Raw genomic sequence first — 14,104 nt, forward strand, 5'->3', positions numbered from 1 at the left:
CTAGCTTTGTTTGAAGGCGTTCCAAACTAGCCTTTATGCAAATGTATTACTTGGTGACATCACCACGTTACAGAAGAAAAGACGGGACTTCAAGCAAGGCCTTTCAGGCAGTTCAGGAGCAGTGTTTCTGTGGGGGAGAGTAACTCTTTGGCACGGACTTTGGGCTTTGTAACTTTGCAAACCTTTTACATGCACAAAAAAATATATAGCACACTAAAGGAAAGGGAAAAGGCACAAAAGCATAATAGGTCCCCTTTAAATACAGTATGTTTTGTAGATAATGAGGCAAAGACACAAATGCAAGAAAGGAGAAGCTAATATTTAATAGATGTTATAATTCTCTGGCTTAGCGCTTGGCAACAATTGATATCACATTTTACTGCGAGTTAATGTCACATGTGTTTATCAGTTACCTCTCTTATGTTTCCCTCCTATTTCCTCCTCAGGCTGCTGTCTGTGCTCCCTCTTCTCACAGGCCAAAGCCAGAGAGTACCGCTCCTTTGTTTTCCACTCATTAATGAAAGTGTGGAAGAGGCGCCTGTCACTCGCCACGTCTATGATGGAGAAGGTGCCGGAGTTGCTGGAACAGAGCGATGCATCCTGGGACAGCTGAAGAGAGAAGCCTTCGTCAATCACGGGTGATGATTCTGCGTCAGAGGGAGTCTTCGGCCGGCGGGATGGTGGAGAAGCGCGGTCTCGGGGAGGGCTGCGATTCTGGTCGGTGTGTAGCGGGGGGTTTGTTTTTGAACTTGAGCGTGGAACAGGTTTCTCTCCCAGCTGGTGTTCACGGCTGCAACCTGATGTAGAATTAGTCTGTTTAGTGTCAACAACAGCTTTATTACTGTGTCCTGGGCGAGACTTAGGACACGTTGTGACTGCTGGTTTCCGTGGCAGGAGGGTTGAGGGAGTCGACCGGCTGAGTGGCTGAGCGGTGAGAGGCGACTGGACGGAGGAGGTCGTCAGTTTTACTCTGGGTGTGACGGGTGGCGTTTCCTGAGTTGGGGGGATAAGATCGCCAACAGAGCCCGGTCTCTCCGTTACATTCTCACCGTCATGTCTCAAGGGTTGTTCCTCTCGAGAATCTTTCTCAGCAGTATCAGCCTGTGCATTTGCCCCGTTTCCGTCCACCTGTATTGAGGGCTGAGGTAGATCGGCAACTTCTGCTGTATTTGCAGCATTTATGAGTGTATGAGCGGCTGCGTGGCCTGTTGTGGTGTTTTGCCAGGGCTGGTCAGACATACTAGGCCAACGGTCAAAGATCTCTTGTAAACCAGGGCTGCAATCAAAAGAGCTTTCAGGTGCTTGTGGGTGTTTTAAAACGGTATTATGTGACATTAAAGCATTTGTCTCTACTTGCTTTCCATTTTCACCCCCTTCATTCATCGGCTTATTGCCATTTTGTGCATTACTTTGCTGTTTCATGTTGTGCATATGGCCTTGATTATTACTGGCTTTATCCTTGTCATACTCATTTTGAGTTGTGGTAGCTGTAGTGGCGGGTTGTGGCTGTATCTGATGGGGTTTAGGTTCGTCTGGCTGCTGTGCTTTATGACGACTGGCTTCTGGAGTTCTCTCTGTGTGTTTGAGTGAGCTCCGCCTCTCCAGAAAGTGTTCGCCCACCAGCAGCGAGTCGCCCCACTCCGACAAGTTGAAGGAGGATTCGCTCCATTGGACTGCCTCCTGCTTTTCCGCCTCCTGATTGGCGAGAAGCTCGCTGCGTCTTCGCTCCTGGGTTGACAGAAGAGGGTCTCTGATCTCCTGGCCAACAGGCTCCTCTTCGTCCGATTGGTCGAGGATCTGATGCGGGCTCAAACCGGCCAGCAGAGAGCTGTCGTACAGGCTGTCGAACAGGAAGCTGCTGCTTCTGTTGACACTCTCGGAAGCAGCCTGATTGGCATCCTCATCACCACCTTCGTCTACTACATTATCACCACCTGGACCAGGAGAAATCTGCAAAAACAACATTTTGATTCTTAAGAGGCAAACTAATGAGTTGATGTTTATAATCAGCACATAATGGATGACTCACCTGGTGGCTGAGGATGAGCTCCATCTGGCTATCTGTGAGAGAACTATTGAATCTGGGACATGCACTGTCAGGGGCTTCAAGCCTGTTACTTTCCTCATGTGTGTCCTTCTTCATCTCTACAGCTGCTTCTGCCATCTCCTCCTCTCTTATCTCTGTTTCTACCAACTGATTCGTATCTCTATCATTCCCATCTCTGTGTTGGCATGCCTGTTGAGCGATGATTCTTTCTGTCTGAGTGTCCAATTCAAAGCTGTCGCCGAAACTCTCTTCTCCTTTTTTAACAGCTTCTTCATCTCCCTCGTCTCCTGCGTACAGCTCGGGAGATGAAAACTTATCTACCTCTCCGCCGTCCATCCGTCTCCGCTTTGCCTCAGGAGAGAATAAGGGGACGGAGGCAGGAGAGACGGTCAGAGGAGAGTCTAACCTGTCTGCATTTGTAGGTGCAGAAACATTGAGAGGGGTTTCTTGCACGGGGTCAGGAGGTCGAACTGTTGTTGCTGCAGGCGCTGTATTTTGGGCTGAAGAAACCATCGAGGGTTTTGAGTGTGACGTCTGTGCAGCCTCTACATTATCTTGCAGGCTTTTGTCAGTTTGTATAGAGTGTAGGATTTTGCTTAAGGCTCTCGAGTGCTTCAGTCTACCTGGATGCACAGGTGAGGCTCCATCTCCTCTTGATTTCCTTGCAGGATCACTGTGTTGTATTTCTACTCGGGATATTGGAGCTCTAAACCGAGGAGGAGGCATTGGGGAAGGAGAGGGCGGAGGACGTGGCCTTGGTCGAAGCAGGGGACTGGATACGATTTCAGCCAGCTCCTGTGTCAGGCTCCTCTCAGGAACGGGACGATTAGCTTGAGGACTCTCTGGTCTGACTGAGACGATGTCTTTAGTTGTCTCCTCTTCTTTTGGCTCTGCTTTCTTGCATGCTTCCTCTTCTTGCTTTGACCTTGTGTGCTTTTGTCTTTCTCTTTTTGCATCGGGATCTTCCGTGTCATTTGCCATTAATAATCCTTTATTTGTCTCGTTGTTTCCTCTTTCCACTGACACTTCACTACTCGTTTGTCTGACTTCTGGCTCTGTCCTGTCTACCTTTCTTTGCTCCTTTGCTAACGTGTCTTCGGGCCTGGACTTCGCATCCTCTCTGTTGGCTTCTCCTTCTGCTTTCTCACGTTTATCTTCTTCCTTATTCTCTCCTCCATGTCTGTCAATATCTTTACTCTCACTTTTCTTGACCCTGTCTCCTTCCTGGTGATCTGTATTGCTGTCGACCTGTGCTTCATGTGAGCTGAGACATGAGACAGATGAGGCGTCTGCATCATCGGGATCGTTTACAGCAGGAGCCTCAGGAGGAAGAGTTGTCGGGTCCCACTGAACTCCTAACCGAGCCAGATCTTCCCGTAGGAGGAGCCTCGCCTCAGACACAATCTCAACAGCGGCCTCCTGCTCCGTCAGGGCCCGACCGCCGGTCACCCAGACGCAGCGGAGGCTCCGTCTCTCGGCGGCCTCCATCTCGCTCTCGTCCACTGCGCGCTTAGAGCTGAGACAGACGGACAGAACAACATTGGCTTTACGTCTGGGGTCATGTTTCAGGGAGATTATAGCTTGGTGTGCTGATGCTACAGTTGCACATATTTTATACAAGCTTAGTTCACAGGAATATACCAGCTTCCATCTCCTTGACTTTTTCAAAATAAAGGAGGCTGGTGTATGTTTACAGTAGCGTTTGTTAAGAGTAATGCCTGCACTCTCCAAACCACATATTTATCTAAAAGGAAAACTGTTTGATCCCAGTCTATTATTTATTACGAAAGGGCCTATTTATAAAAAATGTTTGCAGACAAATATATATATATAAAAATAAAAACAAATCCACAGAGGTTTTAAGAAGATGCAGAATAAAAGTATCGCTTTTCCTAAACCAAACTATTATTGTTGTGAATTAATCAAAATGCCAGCATCTGTACCTTTACTTTTGATATACTAATTTAAAAGTGACTTTTTAGTTATGACTTCTTTACTTCATCATAGAAAACAATCTTGTTAATGTGTGCAAGCTGAGTGAAAACAAACAAAGTGCTATTTAATAGCTTCAGCTGCTGGCACTTCATTTGAAACACTGTGCTGTGAAGAGACTCATGTCTTTGTTTACCTAACATGCATTTATATCTTAATGGTACAAACAAACACACCTACCTCTTAAATGGGACAGCATTCCTCAGGGCTTTCTCCACATCAGCCACAGTGGCCCTGGCTAGTTCAGCGACGGTACAGAGGCCTTGTGCGTACAGCGCTCTGGCTCTAGTCGCGTTCAGGAGGGAAACTCTGACGAGGTCGACCAGCTCCCTCTGGACTCCGAAGCTCAGCCTGGTCTGGTACTGGGACAGCAGCAGCTCCATGTTGTGCCAGCCCAGACGCTTGCAGAACACTGTTACCATACCTGAAGGGATGGCAGAAAGGTCAAAGTGTTTCTGTCTGAGTCATTTAATTACTAATGTGTTGCTGCTTGGTTCTGGTTTTCTCTCTGTATTTACATTGATGAACAGCATAATTAGCACGATATATACTCACAACCTGACAAACTTGTTCCGAGCCACATTTCAGCACACACCCTCTGAGTCTGAATTACACTAGGACCACATAAACCCTCTCACAGTAACTTGATGCAAGAAGCATGAGCGCTCTGTAGGAAGCATGTAGGTGCCGAAACATCAGCTAATGGAATGAAGTCTGTGCTGCACATCCGTCAGTCTAAAGTGCTCCTGCATCTTGCATCAAGTTACTAACTCTCTTTTTAATGTAAAGTCTTGTGTAGAGTTCAGAGTCTGTATATTGTACAGTGTATCATGTCCTGTGAGACGCTCAGCAACACTCTGTACCTGCGTATGTAGAGGCAGACTGCTGGAGAGACTGTAACTGCCCACGATTGCAGTTGTATTTGGATGCCACTGTTCCCAAAGGCACCTCATTCACCAGATCCTGTAGCACGAGGGTTGTGAAAAACCTGGGAGGAGATAACAAAGAGAGAACGTGGACTTTATTTAACAAACTGTATTTGTTGTTTGACTCTCAGGGGATAAATCCTTGAGTGGTTCGTGATAGGGTCTCTCTTCTGAGTCACCTTTTATCCAACCACAATGTTGGGAATCAATGTGCATAAAGGAAGAGGACACAATAGCACGAACATCTGAATAAAATAATATAATAACGAACAAAACCCATCCATAAACTAGTAGAACGTTTTAAAGCTAGAGTGAAGATACTGGTATCAATCTAGAAAACCTAAGGAATCCACTGGTACCAACTATGTCATAGTAGCTCGTTGCCAAGGAGGTTAAATAACGCTCCAAAGCTACGCTAAATTTTGGCAAGGAAAAACTGGCATGGCCATTTTCAAAGGTGTCCCTTGACCTCTGACCTCAAGATATGTGAATGAAAATGGGTTTTATGGGTACCCACAAGTCTCCCCTTTACAGACATGCCCACTTTATGATAATCACATGCAGTTTTAGGCAAGTCATAGTCAAATCAGCACACTGACACACTGACAGCTGTTGTCGCCTGTTGGGCTGCAGTTTGCCATGTTATGATTTGAGCATATTTTTTTATGTTAAATGTAGTACCTGTGAGGGTTTCTGGACAATATTTGTCATTGTTTTGTCTTGTTAATTGACTTACAATAATAAATATATATACATTTGCATAAAGCAGCATATTTGCCCTCTCCCATGTTATAAGTGATAAGTGTTGATAAGAGTATTAAATACTTGACAAATCTCCCTTTAAAGGTACATTTTGAACAGATTCAATAGCTGGTTATTACATCCATACAGAAAACCACATGAGGGGACTATTTGCCAATACTATGATATAAATACAGTTTTTGTCATCAACACAAATATGTGTATTACCGTTTATGAATAGCCATCTGTCTACGCTGCTTCTCTGTCTTGGCGACGAGTTTGCCACCGACAGATCTTGCGAGAAAACCCTCCTGGACGCCCACCAGCTCCGCTACTCTCTTCATCGATGAAGAGAGCTGCTCCCACAGACAGAAGAACTGATACCAGTCTATGGTGGTCCACTCGGCGTACAACGGGGTGATCTGAGGGGAATTTGCACATAGAATTTTAAATACTATGCATTTGAGGAGGGGACATTGTTTGGTTTAGAGCTAGAATTAGTTACTATTAGGAATGTATGGATGATGATTCAGGGACAATAGGGAGTGAATAAAGTTGACAGAAACTTATTGAGCAAATAGTAATACAAGATATGTGTACCAGATACAGAATGTGCAAGTCGTTTTCCAGTACAAAGCCCTTCATGGCCCGCTGGAGATCTGCAAATATTCCCAGAGCCTCAGGAGGGGAGAGGGACGAAGAGAGGGTGGCACCACCAAGTTGAGTCGGACAGTAGCGCTCCTCTAGTTATGCAAAGACATCGGAGGATGTACTGTAGTTATTATTATTATGACAAAGGTAGTACAGCTTATTCTTATTCTATGCTTTTGTAATTTGTTAAAAATGGTGACATTGAAGAGGCACTGGACGTGTGAAGTTATGGTAAAAACGACTGTGCTGTACTGTTTTATGTTTGTGACTGTATTCTTAATTTATTTAATCTATTTTCATTTTATTTATTTAATTGCTTGATTATATTTTCATTGTAAATCTATATCTTTTTTTTACTTTTTGTTTAGCTATTTGTTTTCAAGTGATTTTATTATTATTATTATTTTATTCGAGTTGTTCCGAAACCGATACCAGTATCAGAAATGCGTCCGATACACCCCAAAATTGGGGATCAGGTATCGGCAAGTACGCCAGTCTATGCTCCGATCCAATACCATAATTTATTAACCCATAAAAAAATCTACTTGTTTAACCGGAAATCAATTCTTCTTCGCCACTCCAAAACAGCAGCCTTCACTGTGCTGTCGCCCTGGATGTATCATGGCTGCCACTGGCAACTACTGTCCACTATCCATTATAATAATAATAATAATAATAATAACTAGATATAGTCATATCAGGCTGGTATCGGATCGGTACTCGGTATCGGAACATCTCTATATTTTATACACTGACATATGTTCAATTTGGGGGAAGATTCAGTGATGTGTTAAATGTATAAAATCAATAAATATTTGTTTAATACCTTTGAACCAGCTGTTTAATTTATAACTAAAAGTCTACTTTCATTGTATGTCAAGATATCAAGAATGCTCACTGAACATGAAAAACGTACCTTGTCCGTCCTTCTGGATACTGATAAATTCGTTCTCCATCAGCCACTCAACACAGGCCTCAATAGCTCCTTTGTTGGTCTCTTCATTTGATTCTTTTTTGCCGTCACGGGTCATGCTGGCAGCCAGTAGTGAGCACAGAGCGTATGACTTCACATCCTGTGGAGTGCTGGCTACGCCTCCGACAATGATCTGCAAGTTGGGATGATTTAAAATTAGGGTCATAAAACAATTATAGAGGCAAACTAATCTGACTATACAACAATGGCCTCCATAGGTTGAGACAGCATGATCTATTTACAGACTAGAAGTCATTTCAATGAGAGTTAGATATCAGCCAGACCTCTAGGATGGCTCGCAGCATGCTGGTGGTGACGCCTTCTCCCTCCCTTCTCACCAGGCAGGAGCTGATTGGCTGAAGAGCACCCGTAAGGAGACTGATACCTTTCTGACGCTCTGCCTCCTTACACACCAGCACGCTCTCACCTGAGAGAGGACGAACAAAACGACGTGAGGCCAAAAGAGAGATTTTTTTTAAATTCACTTTTCCACTTATATGTGCTTGATTATTATCACAGAAGATTGTTGATGATCACGTTTTGTTTGCATTTACCTGTTGTGTCTACTCCTTGTCTACCCGCTCGTCCAGCCATCTGTTTGTACGTGAGCGGGTCCAACAAGTGTCCGTTGAAGGTAGGGGTTCGAATGATGACCCTGCGAGCTGGGAGATTAACCCCCGAGGAGAGGGTAGAGGTGGCGGCCAGGACTCTGACCATGCCCTGACGAAAAGCTCCCTCCAGCACATCACGCTCATCAAATGTCAAACCTACAGAGACAAACTTTATTCATATACTCCAAAACAAACAAACACAACCATTCAGTTTGTTGTGGTTGAGAAGTGTGTTCACCAGCGTGGTGGAAGGCCACCCCCCATGGCACCGTTCGCTGGAGGATGGGGTCTAAACCAGCTGGAGTTCGTCTCAACTGGGCGACAACATCCACCAGTCCCTCCCGATCCAGACACACCGGCTGAGGCTCTGCTTCGCCCTGACGATCTGAAAGGATGAGACCAGAATCTAAACTTAAGACAAACAATCTTAGCTACTTGACCTCACTTTTAAATATAGTATGCACGATACGTAAGTGATTTTCTACCAGTATGTCTGATGTTGTAGAACTCTCTGGCGATGCTGTCTGCCAGCTTCTCACACCAGTTCTTCGAGGGGCAGAACAGCAACACAGAGCGGCCCTCTCTCACTGTCTCATAGCACAAGCTCACTATGTGGTCATCGTCGCCCTTTATGAATCATCACATTCATCACACAGCACATGATTATATTACTGGGTCTAGAGAGAGTAGTCATCATTCACACATTATATGATATCCAACCTACACTCTCAATTACCTTGACGTGGAGTGCAGGAGTGAACTGCCGGATCACAGAGAGGCTCTTGTCATAGATATTGCAGCCCACTTTGAGGTGCTCATGCAGGGGTACGGGTCTGTAGTCTGTCTGGTAAAGCTCTGCACCCAACCAGCTGGCCAGGAGGGAGAGGTTAGGCAAAGTGGCGCTCATTCCTATGATCTGCACACCTTCAGAGAGAGACCTGCAGACAGAGTTGCACAGACAGATATTAAAGAGGAGCTATTGTGCTTTTTTTTTACCTTTTCTTTAGTGTGTTATATCGTTTTTTGTGCATGTAAAAGGTCTGCAGAGTTACAAAGTCCACACCAAAGGAGTTACTCTCGCCCACAGAAACACTGCTCCTGAACTGCCTGAAACGTCTTGATTGAAAATTTTGAGAAGAACCTGAGCAGTTCTCAGCTGCCTAACGTTAGTTTAACATAGTGAAACAAGTAACGTCAGGGCGTAACGTAACCAGGGCAACCTAATGACCACAAAGTAACCGTCATTAATCGGCCGGTATCACAAAGTGTCTGCTAACCGTGTTAACTGACTCTCAGCTAAATGCATCTAGTTGCTCGTAGTGACTTTAGATGTTGAAACAGAACATGTCGGTGTCCTCGTAAAATTTAATTTTACTTTAATCAATTTAAATACATATTCATCTATGTGTATTATCTACTCCGACCATTTACGTAAGTTACTACGAGCAACCGTGGACACTTTCGGCTGAAAGTCACCAGGTAATACTGTTACCAGTCTATACACTGTAGCTGTTGACGAGACAAAAGTAGAAAGACCAACGGAAACAAACCCAGTGGTGTTCTGCTTCTGCGCAATGTAGCGGATTTTGGTTAAGAGCAGTTCTAGCAGGTATCCTCTTCCAGAATCTCCAACCATATGTAACTCGTCCACCACCACCATACCTAGTAGTACAAACATAACACACACTTTTCAAACTTTTATACTCAAGAAAGAAAAAACAAACAGTTATCACTGGTATGTTACCTAGTAGAGCCATATTGTCCTCTTCAATGAGTCTGTTAATGAGAGAATTGGCTTTTTCTATGGTGCAAACAGCCACATCCAGAGCTTTGAACCCGCCAGCAGCCGAGGTGCTGCCCATATATCCCTCCACGCGGACTCCTGCCTCTTCAAATACACTCTACAGGGGTCACAGATACTGTTAGATGGAGATATACACACAGACACTGATATTTCTCTGTACACCTCTCCCTCACCTGAAGGTAGTGCATCTTCTCTTTAACCACAGAGACAAAAGGCAGAATGAAGAGAGCTTTTCTTTTAGTCTCCAACACACGCTTCAACATCAGCAGCTCCGACACCAGAGTTTTTCCAGCACTAGTGGGGGCTGAAAAAGAAGGAAGCTTAAAAAATGATCCCAACAGTGACTGATGCTGTGAATCACTTTGTAGAGGTTTCTTACCAGAGTATACCAGGTTACCTCCCTGCAACACCTGTCCAACCGTGAGGCACTGAGCCTGCCATTCGAACATGTGAGTTACTCCGTGTTTCTGGTAGCGCTCCAGGACGGGTTTTGGTAAGCCCCAGCTGCATAACAGCAGCTTCTCGGCTTGCCCCGCGGGAGCACACAATGCAATGCCTACAGTAGAGATAAACAACTCCCTTTACACGTGGTAGTAAATCAAACCAAGGCAGGTGTCACAAGCACTGTGACATATATTTGGGGCACAGCAGAGTGGATTTTACATGGGGAAGATAAATCTTATTTCAGGGTGTACATCAGAGATGCAATCTCATGTCAGATATAAATGCAAATTATACAATCTGGACATACCTAGACAAGAGATATGTTCATACATGGTTCAAGGCATAGTGGGAAACTGGTCCAGGGCCCCAAACGCTCCAGGCTTACTGGGTGTTCACTGGTTTGTCCCACTGCCTTTTATTAGATTATATTTGAAGCTATAGAGTGCTGCAGGAATAAGTCCTAAAACCCAGGAATTACTTTTTTAGCACTTCCGGTTCCCTCGTCTCAAAGTCAATGGTTTTGTTTTATGTTTTTTTAAGTTAGATGCCTGTAATAAGGTCTGTAGTTAACACAAGCCGAAGAGATTTTAATATTTTGTTCTACGACATAAAAAACATCTATAAATACTCCACTCGTGAATTTTGAAGCTTTTATGTGTCTTAAAAAAGGAGGTTGCTAACAAGTGGCTAAAAGAGACTACTAATCGTCATCACGTTAACGGCCTCGTTGTGTAAACTCGCCCTCATACCGTGGTGTAGTTTGTTTATAGCCTAACGTTAGCTTTTTACTTTTGGCGATTGCATTCAAACTTCAAAAATCATAAAAGTGGCGTTCATTTGTGGAGATTATCTTGCTGAACAAAGCTTGTAAGTATCATAAACATTTGTTTGCCACAGAGTTTATTTTCTGCAATAATCCAAAACCCAGTGGAAAAATCCCATTAACTATTTGTAGAGGGAACCATACCAACCAACCGATGCTAACTTCCTGGTTGGACAACAAAAATACATCATCCCTGCACCACTCTATTCTTTCATATCTTGCACTGCACTATCATATTTATTTTTCCTCCTTGCATCAAGTCTAATTTAAAGACTTTTACTATTACAGTTTTGTGCTCATATGTCACTTTAGGGGCATGAGCCATCTGGTATTACTGTATTGTTATTGTGGTTGTATGGTTTGTTTTGTGTGTTATGTGATTATATGTTTTGTTGTTGAGCACACCAAAACAAATTCCTAATCAACTGCGATTGATATGGCATTAAATTACTGAATCATGTTGCAAATTCGTAAATTACATTTTAAATGTATTACCAAATAGTATTTCTGCACCCAATTAGTGTTCCAGTGAGGAACAAAAACTGTATGCAAAGCACAGAGAGTGGGAGGAAAGAGGGCTTAATGGGGCAATTTTTCTAGCAGGTTAATCCAGAGAAACAAGAACAATTGCAGACAAGAGATGGTTTTATAATTGTACTTCACCTGGCTGAGGTAAAGCGTCACTGAGAGGACTGACGTCTAAGCCGCTGGGGACTGTGAGCACGGAGGCGGACTGGTTCTGCAACGACGCCTGGAGTTTGGCCCTCTTTCTGGCAGCTGCGAGGCGGGTGGGGCTGAACAAGATGTAGTCCCTGGACGCATCCAGAGGTGGATCGGCGTTCGTGTTCGACCCACTTTTGTCTTTGCTACGAGGAGAGCTTTTTCTTCTGGATGTCTGCCTACCGAAACACACAAAGTAAGAAAAACATTTGTTAACAGAGAAGTACAGAGGCAAACTAAATAAAAAAACTGGGCAATAATGTGTGGACTCACTTGGTGGAGCTGCCTGCTTGCTGAGTGTTTTTCATTTCTTGACATGATCGCCCATTGATACAGGTTGGAGCTGGTGATGGATGCTGGATGCCCCTCTGAGCATGCCCCACTTCCTCAGAGTCCTCACTGAAGAGGAGCCTCTGTGCCAGGTCTTTACAGTCAGCGCTCCATCCTGGTCTCTGGTTACTACGCCCACACACTCTCCCCTGGTTGCTAGGCGCTCTGTGGGGTCCTGTGGGCTGTGGTGCTCTGGCAAAGACAGCTGATGATGATGCTGGCTCTTCCTGCACATCTCTGTTGACTGTTGTCGGACAAGAATTGTTAGCTGCAGGCTTCACGGGGTCTACAGCATCCAGCACCTGCAGCATCTCTTCATCAAGAGCTAATGTGGATTCTCCCAGTGGGAACACGGCTCCTCCATCCTAAAAAATGGAGATTAATACATGTCATTAGTGATCCATGCAGGACACCATCTCAGCACTGGAGAGCTCCTTCAGCGACAGGCTGCTCCACCCAAAGTGTGTGAAGGTCCTTCCTTCCTGCAGCTGTCAGACTCCACAACCAGCACCACTCCCAGTAGACAACATACACAACAAAAAATTGACAATAACTGCACTTTACTGTACACCAACTGTCTATCAGTACTACTCAGGTGTAATTCTCACTGTGCAATATCATTTTCCACTTGTGCAATTTTGTTAATAGTCTGTTTATTATCAATACTGTATATACTGCTCCTTTTTTTATACTTCCTTCTATTTAAATGGTTCATATTCATATTCATTTTGTTACACTTTGTTCAGCTCTTTTTTTACTGTGTTAGCTGATGCATCTTGTTTTTTGCACTATCCCCTTTGCTGCTGTACACTGCACATTTCCCCACGAAGGGACTAATAAAGGAATATCTTATCTTATCTTAAGTGGATGTGGAAGAGAATGAGAGATGATATAAATCTCTCTCTTTAAAGCTGTCACACTCACCATGAAGCTGTCTTTGCTCATGTTTGTTTTGCCTGATATGAGCTGTTTTTTCTGCAACAGCCTGTCTCCTTCTGGAGGCTCATCAGGAGCTTGGAAACTGTCAGAAAAAAATGCATGTTATGTTATGTTAATGTATGTATCCATAGAAATGCTACAAAGATTGGAAGATGTCTCCAGGCAACATGACAAATGTGGGTTATAATTCTTCTAAATCAGCCAACATAATATGAATCAAGTGGACTTAAAGTTACCCTTTTTTCTTCTTGATCTGGTGCTGCCCCATGTAGCTCTTCTTCTTCAGAGGACCAGAGCTGCTCATACTGGATGTTCGTTAACATGACATCAGTTTGACTCTTTACACGAGTTTATAAACTATTAAACTACTTAAATAGTGTGTATCTAAGGTAAAGAAGCGGCTATGCGAAAACAAGCGTTGTTGTAAACTTAAATATTTTAGTTGCTAAGTGTCAACATCGTCTTTCTGATGGCTGGGCAGCAAATGTGAAATCAAAAAGTCCGCCGGAGTGGGTCGTGTCTAGAAGGGAACCCGCGAGTTGGGGAAACTATCGCGAGATATTTAAGGTTAGACAGTGATCTCGGCAAAAGTATAGGTCGTCGGATAGCGAGTCTCGCGAGATCTCAGATCAGATTTTGCAGTTTACGGGTTACCTTCTAGACACGACCGCTGGAGCGCTGCCCCGGTGCTCCACAAAAATAGTTCGACGGAACGAATGCTCTAATACAAAGGTTCCCATGCACTACGAGCCTACCACTGCGACCCAGTAGTTTAATAATACTTCTAGTGATATCGATTAGACAGTCATTTGATTAAATGTTTGAATTAATAAACACAGTTTATGAATTGTCAGTAGCTGCATTGATAAAGATAGTTTATTATGAATTGTTAGTAGCTGCATTGATAAAGATAGTTTATGCATTGATAAAGATAGTTTATGAATTGTCAGCTGCATTGATAAAGATAGTTTATTATGAATTGTCAGTAGCTGCATTGATAAACACAGTTTATTATAAATTGTCAGTAGCTGCATTGATAAAGATAGTTTATGCATTGATAAAGATAGTTTATGAATTGTCAGCTGCATTGATAAAGATAGTTT

The 14,104-nt window shown here is 43.8% G+C and overlaps 1 protein-coding gene across 2 annotated transcripts in view; it reads right to left on the reverse strand.

Moving 5' to 3' along the window:
- polq (polymerase (DNA directed), theta) overlaps positions 1-13,505 on the reverse strand; it is a 20,456-nt gene extending 6,951 nt beyond the window's left edge. For both annotated transcript variants that reach the window (XM_037763773.1, XM_037763774.1), the window contains exons 1-20: positions 13,238-13,505; positions 12,987-13,083; positions 12,006-12,427; positions 11,676-11,911; positions 10,125-10,301; positions 9,919-10,049; positions 9,686-9,842; positions 9,492-9,603; positions 8,678-8,879; positions 8,427-8,568; positions 8,180-8,326; positions 7,885-8,097; positions 7,615-7,757; positions 7,274-7,463; positions 6,307-6,449; positions 5,935-6,128; positions 4,903-5,027; positions 4,220-4,463; positions 2,030-3,563; positions 414-1,950 (exon numbers count right to left, since the gene is read on the reverse strand). In XM_037763773.1, coding sequence (XP_037619701.1) covers positions 414-1,950; positions 2,030-3,563; positions 4,220-4,463; positions 4,903-5,027; positions 5,935-6,128; positions 6,307-6,449; positions 7,274-7,463; positions 7,615-7,757; positions 7,885-8,097; positions 8,180-8,326; positions 8,427-8,568; positions 8,678-8,879; positions 9,492-9,603; positions 9,686-9,842; positions 9,919-10,049; positions 10,125-10,301; positions 11,676-11,911; positions 12,006-12,427; positions 12,987-13,083; positions 13,238-13,305 — 6,214 coding nt within the window. In that variant the 5' untranslated portion in view covers positions 13,306-13,505. The remainder of the gene's footprint in view (positions 1-413; positions 1,951-2,029; positions 3,564-4,219; positions 4,464-4,902; positions 5,028-5,934; positions 6,129-6,306; positions 6,450-7,273; positions 7,464-7,614; positions 7,758-7,884; positions 8,098-8,179; positions 8,327-8,426; positions 8,569-8,677; positions 8,880-9,491; positions 9,604-9,685; positions 9,843-9,918; positions 10,050-10,124; positions 10,302-11,675; positions 11,912-12,005; positions 12,428-12,986; positions 13,084-13,237) is intronic.
- Positions 13,506-14,104: the final 599 nt, after the last annotated feature.

This window comes from Sebastes umbrosus, chromosome 3, assembly GCF_015220745.1.
Source record: "Sebastes umbrosus isolate fSebUmb1 chromosome 3, fSebUmb1.pri, whole genome shotgun sequence".
Classification (NCBI taxonomy): Eukaryota; Metazoa; Chordata; class Actinopteri; order Perciformes; family Sebastidae; genus Sebastes; species Sebastes umbrosus.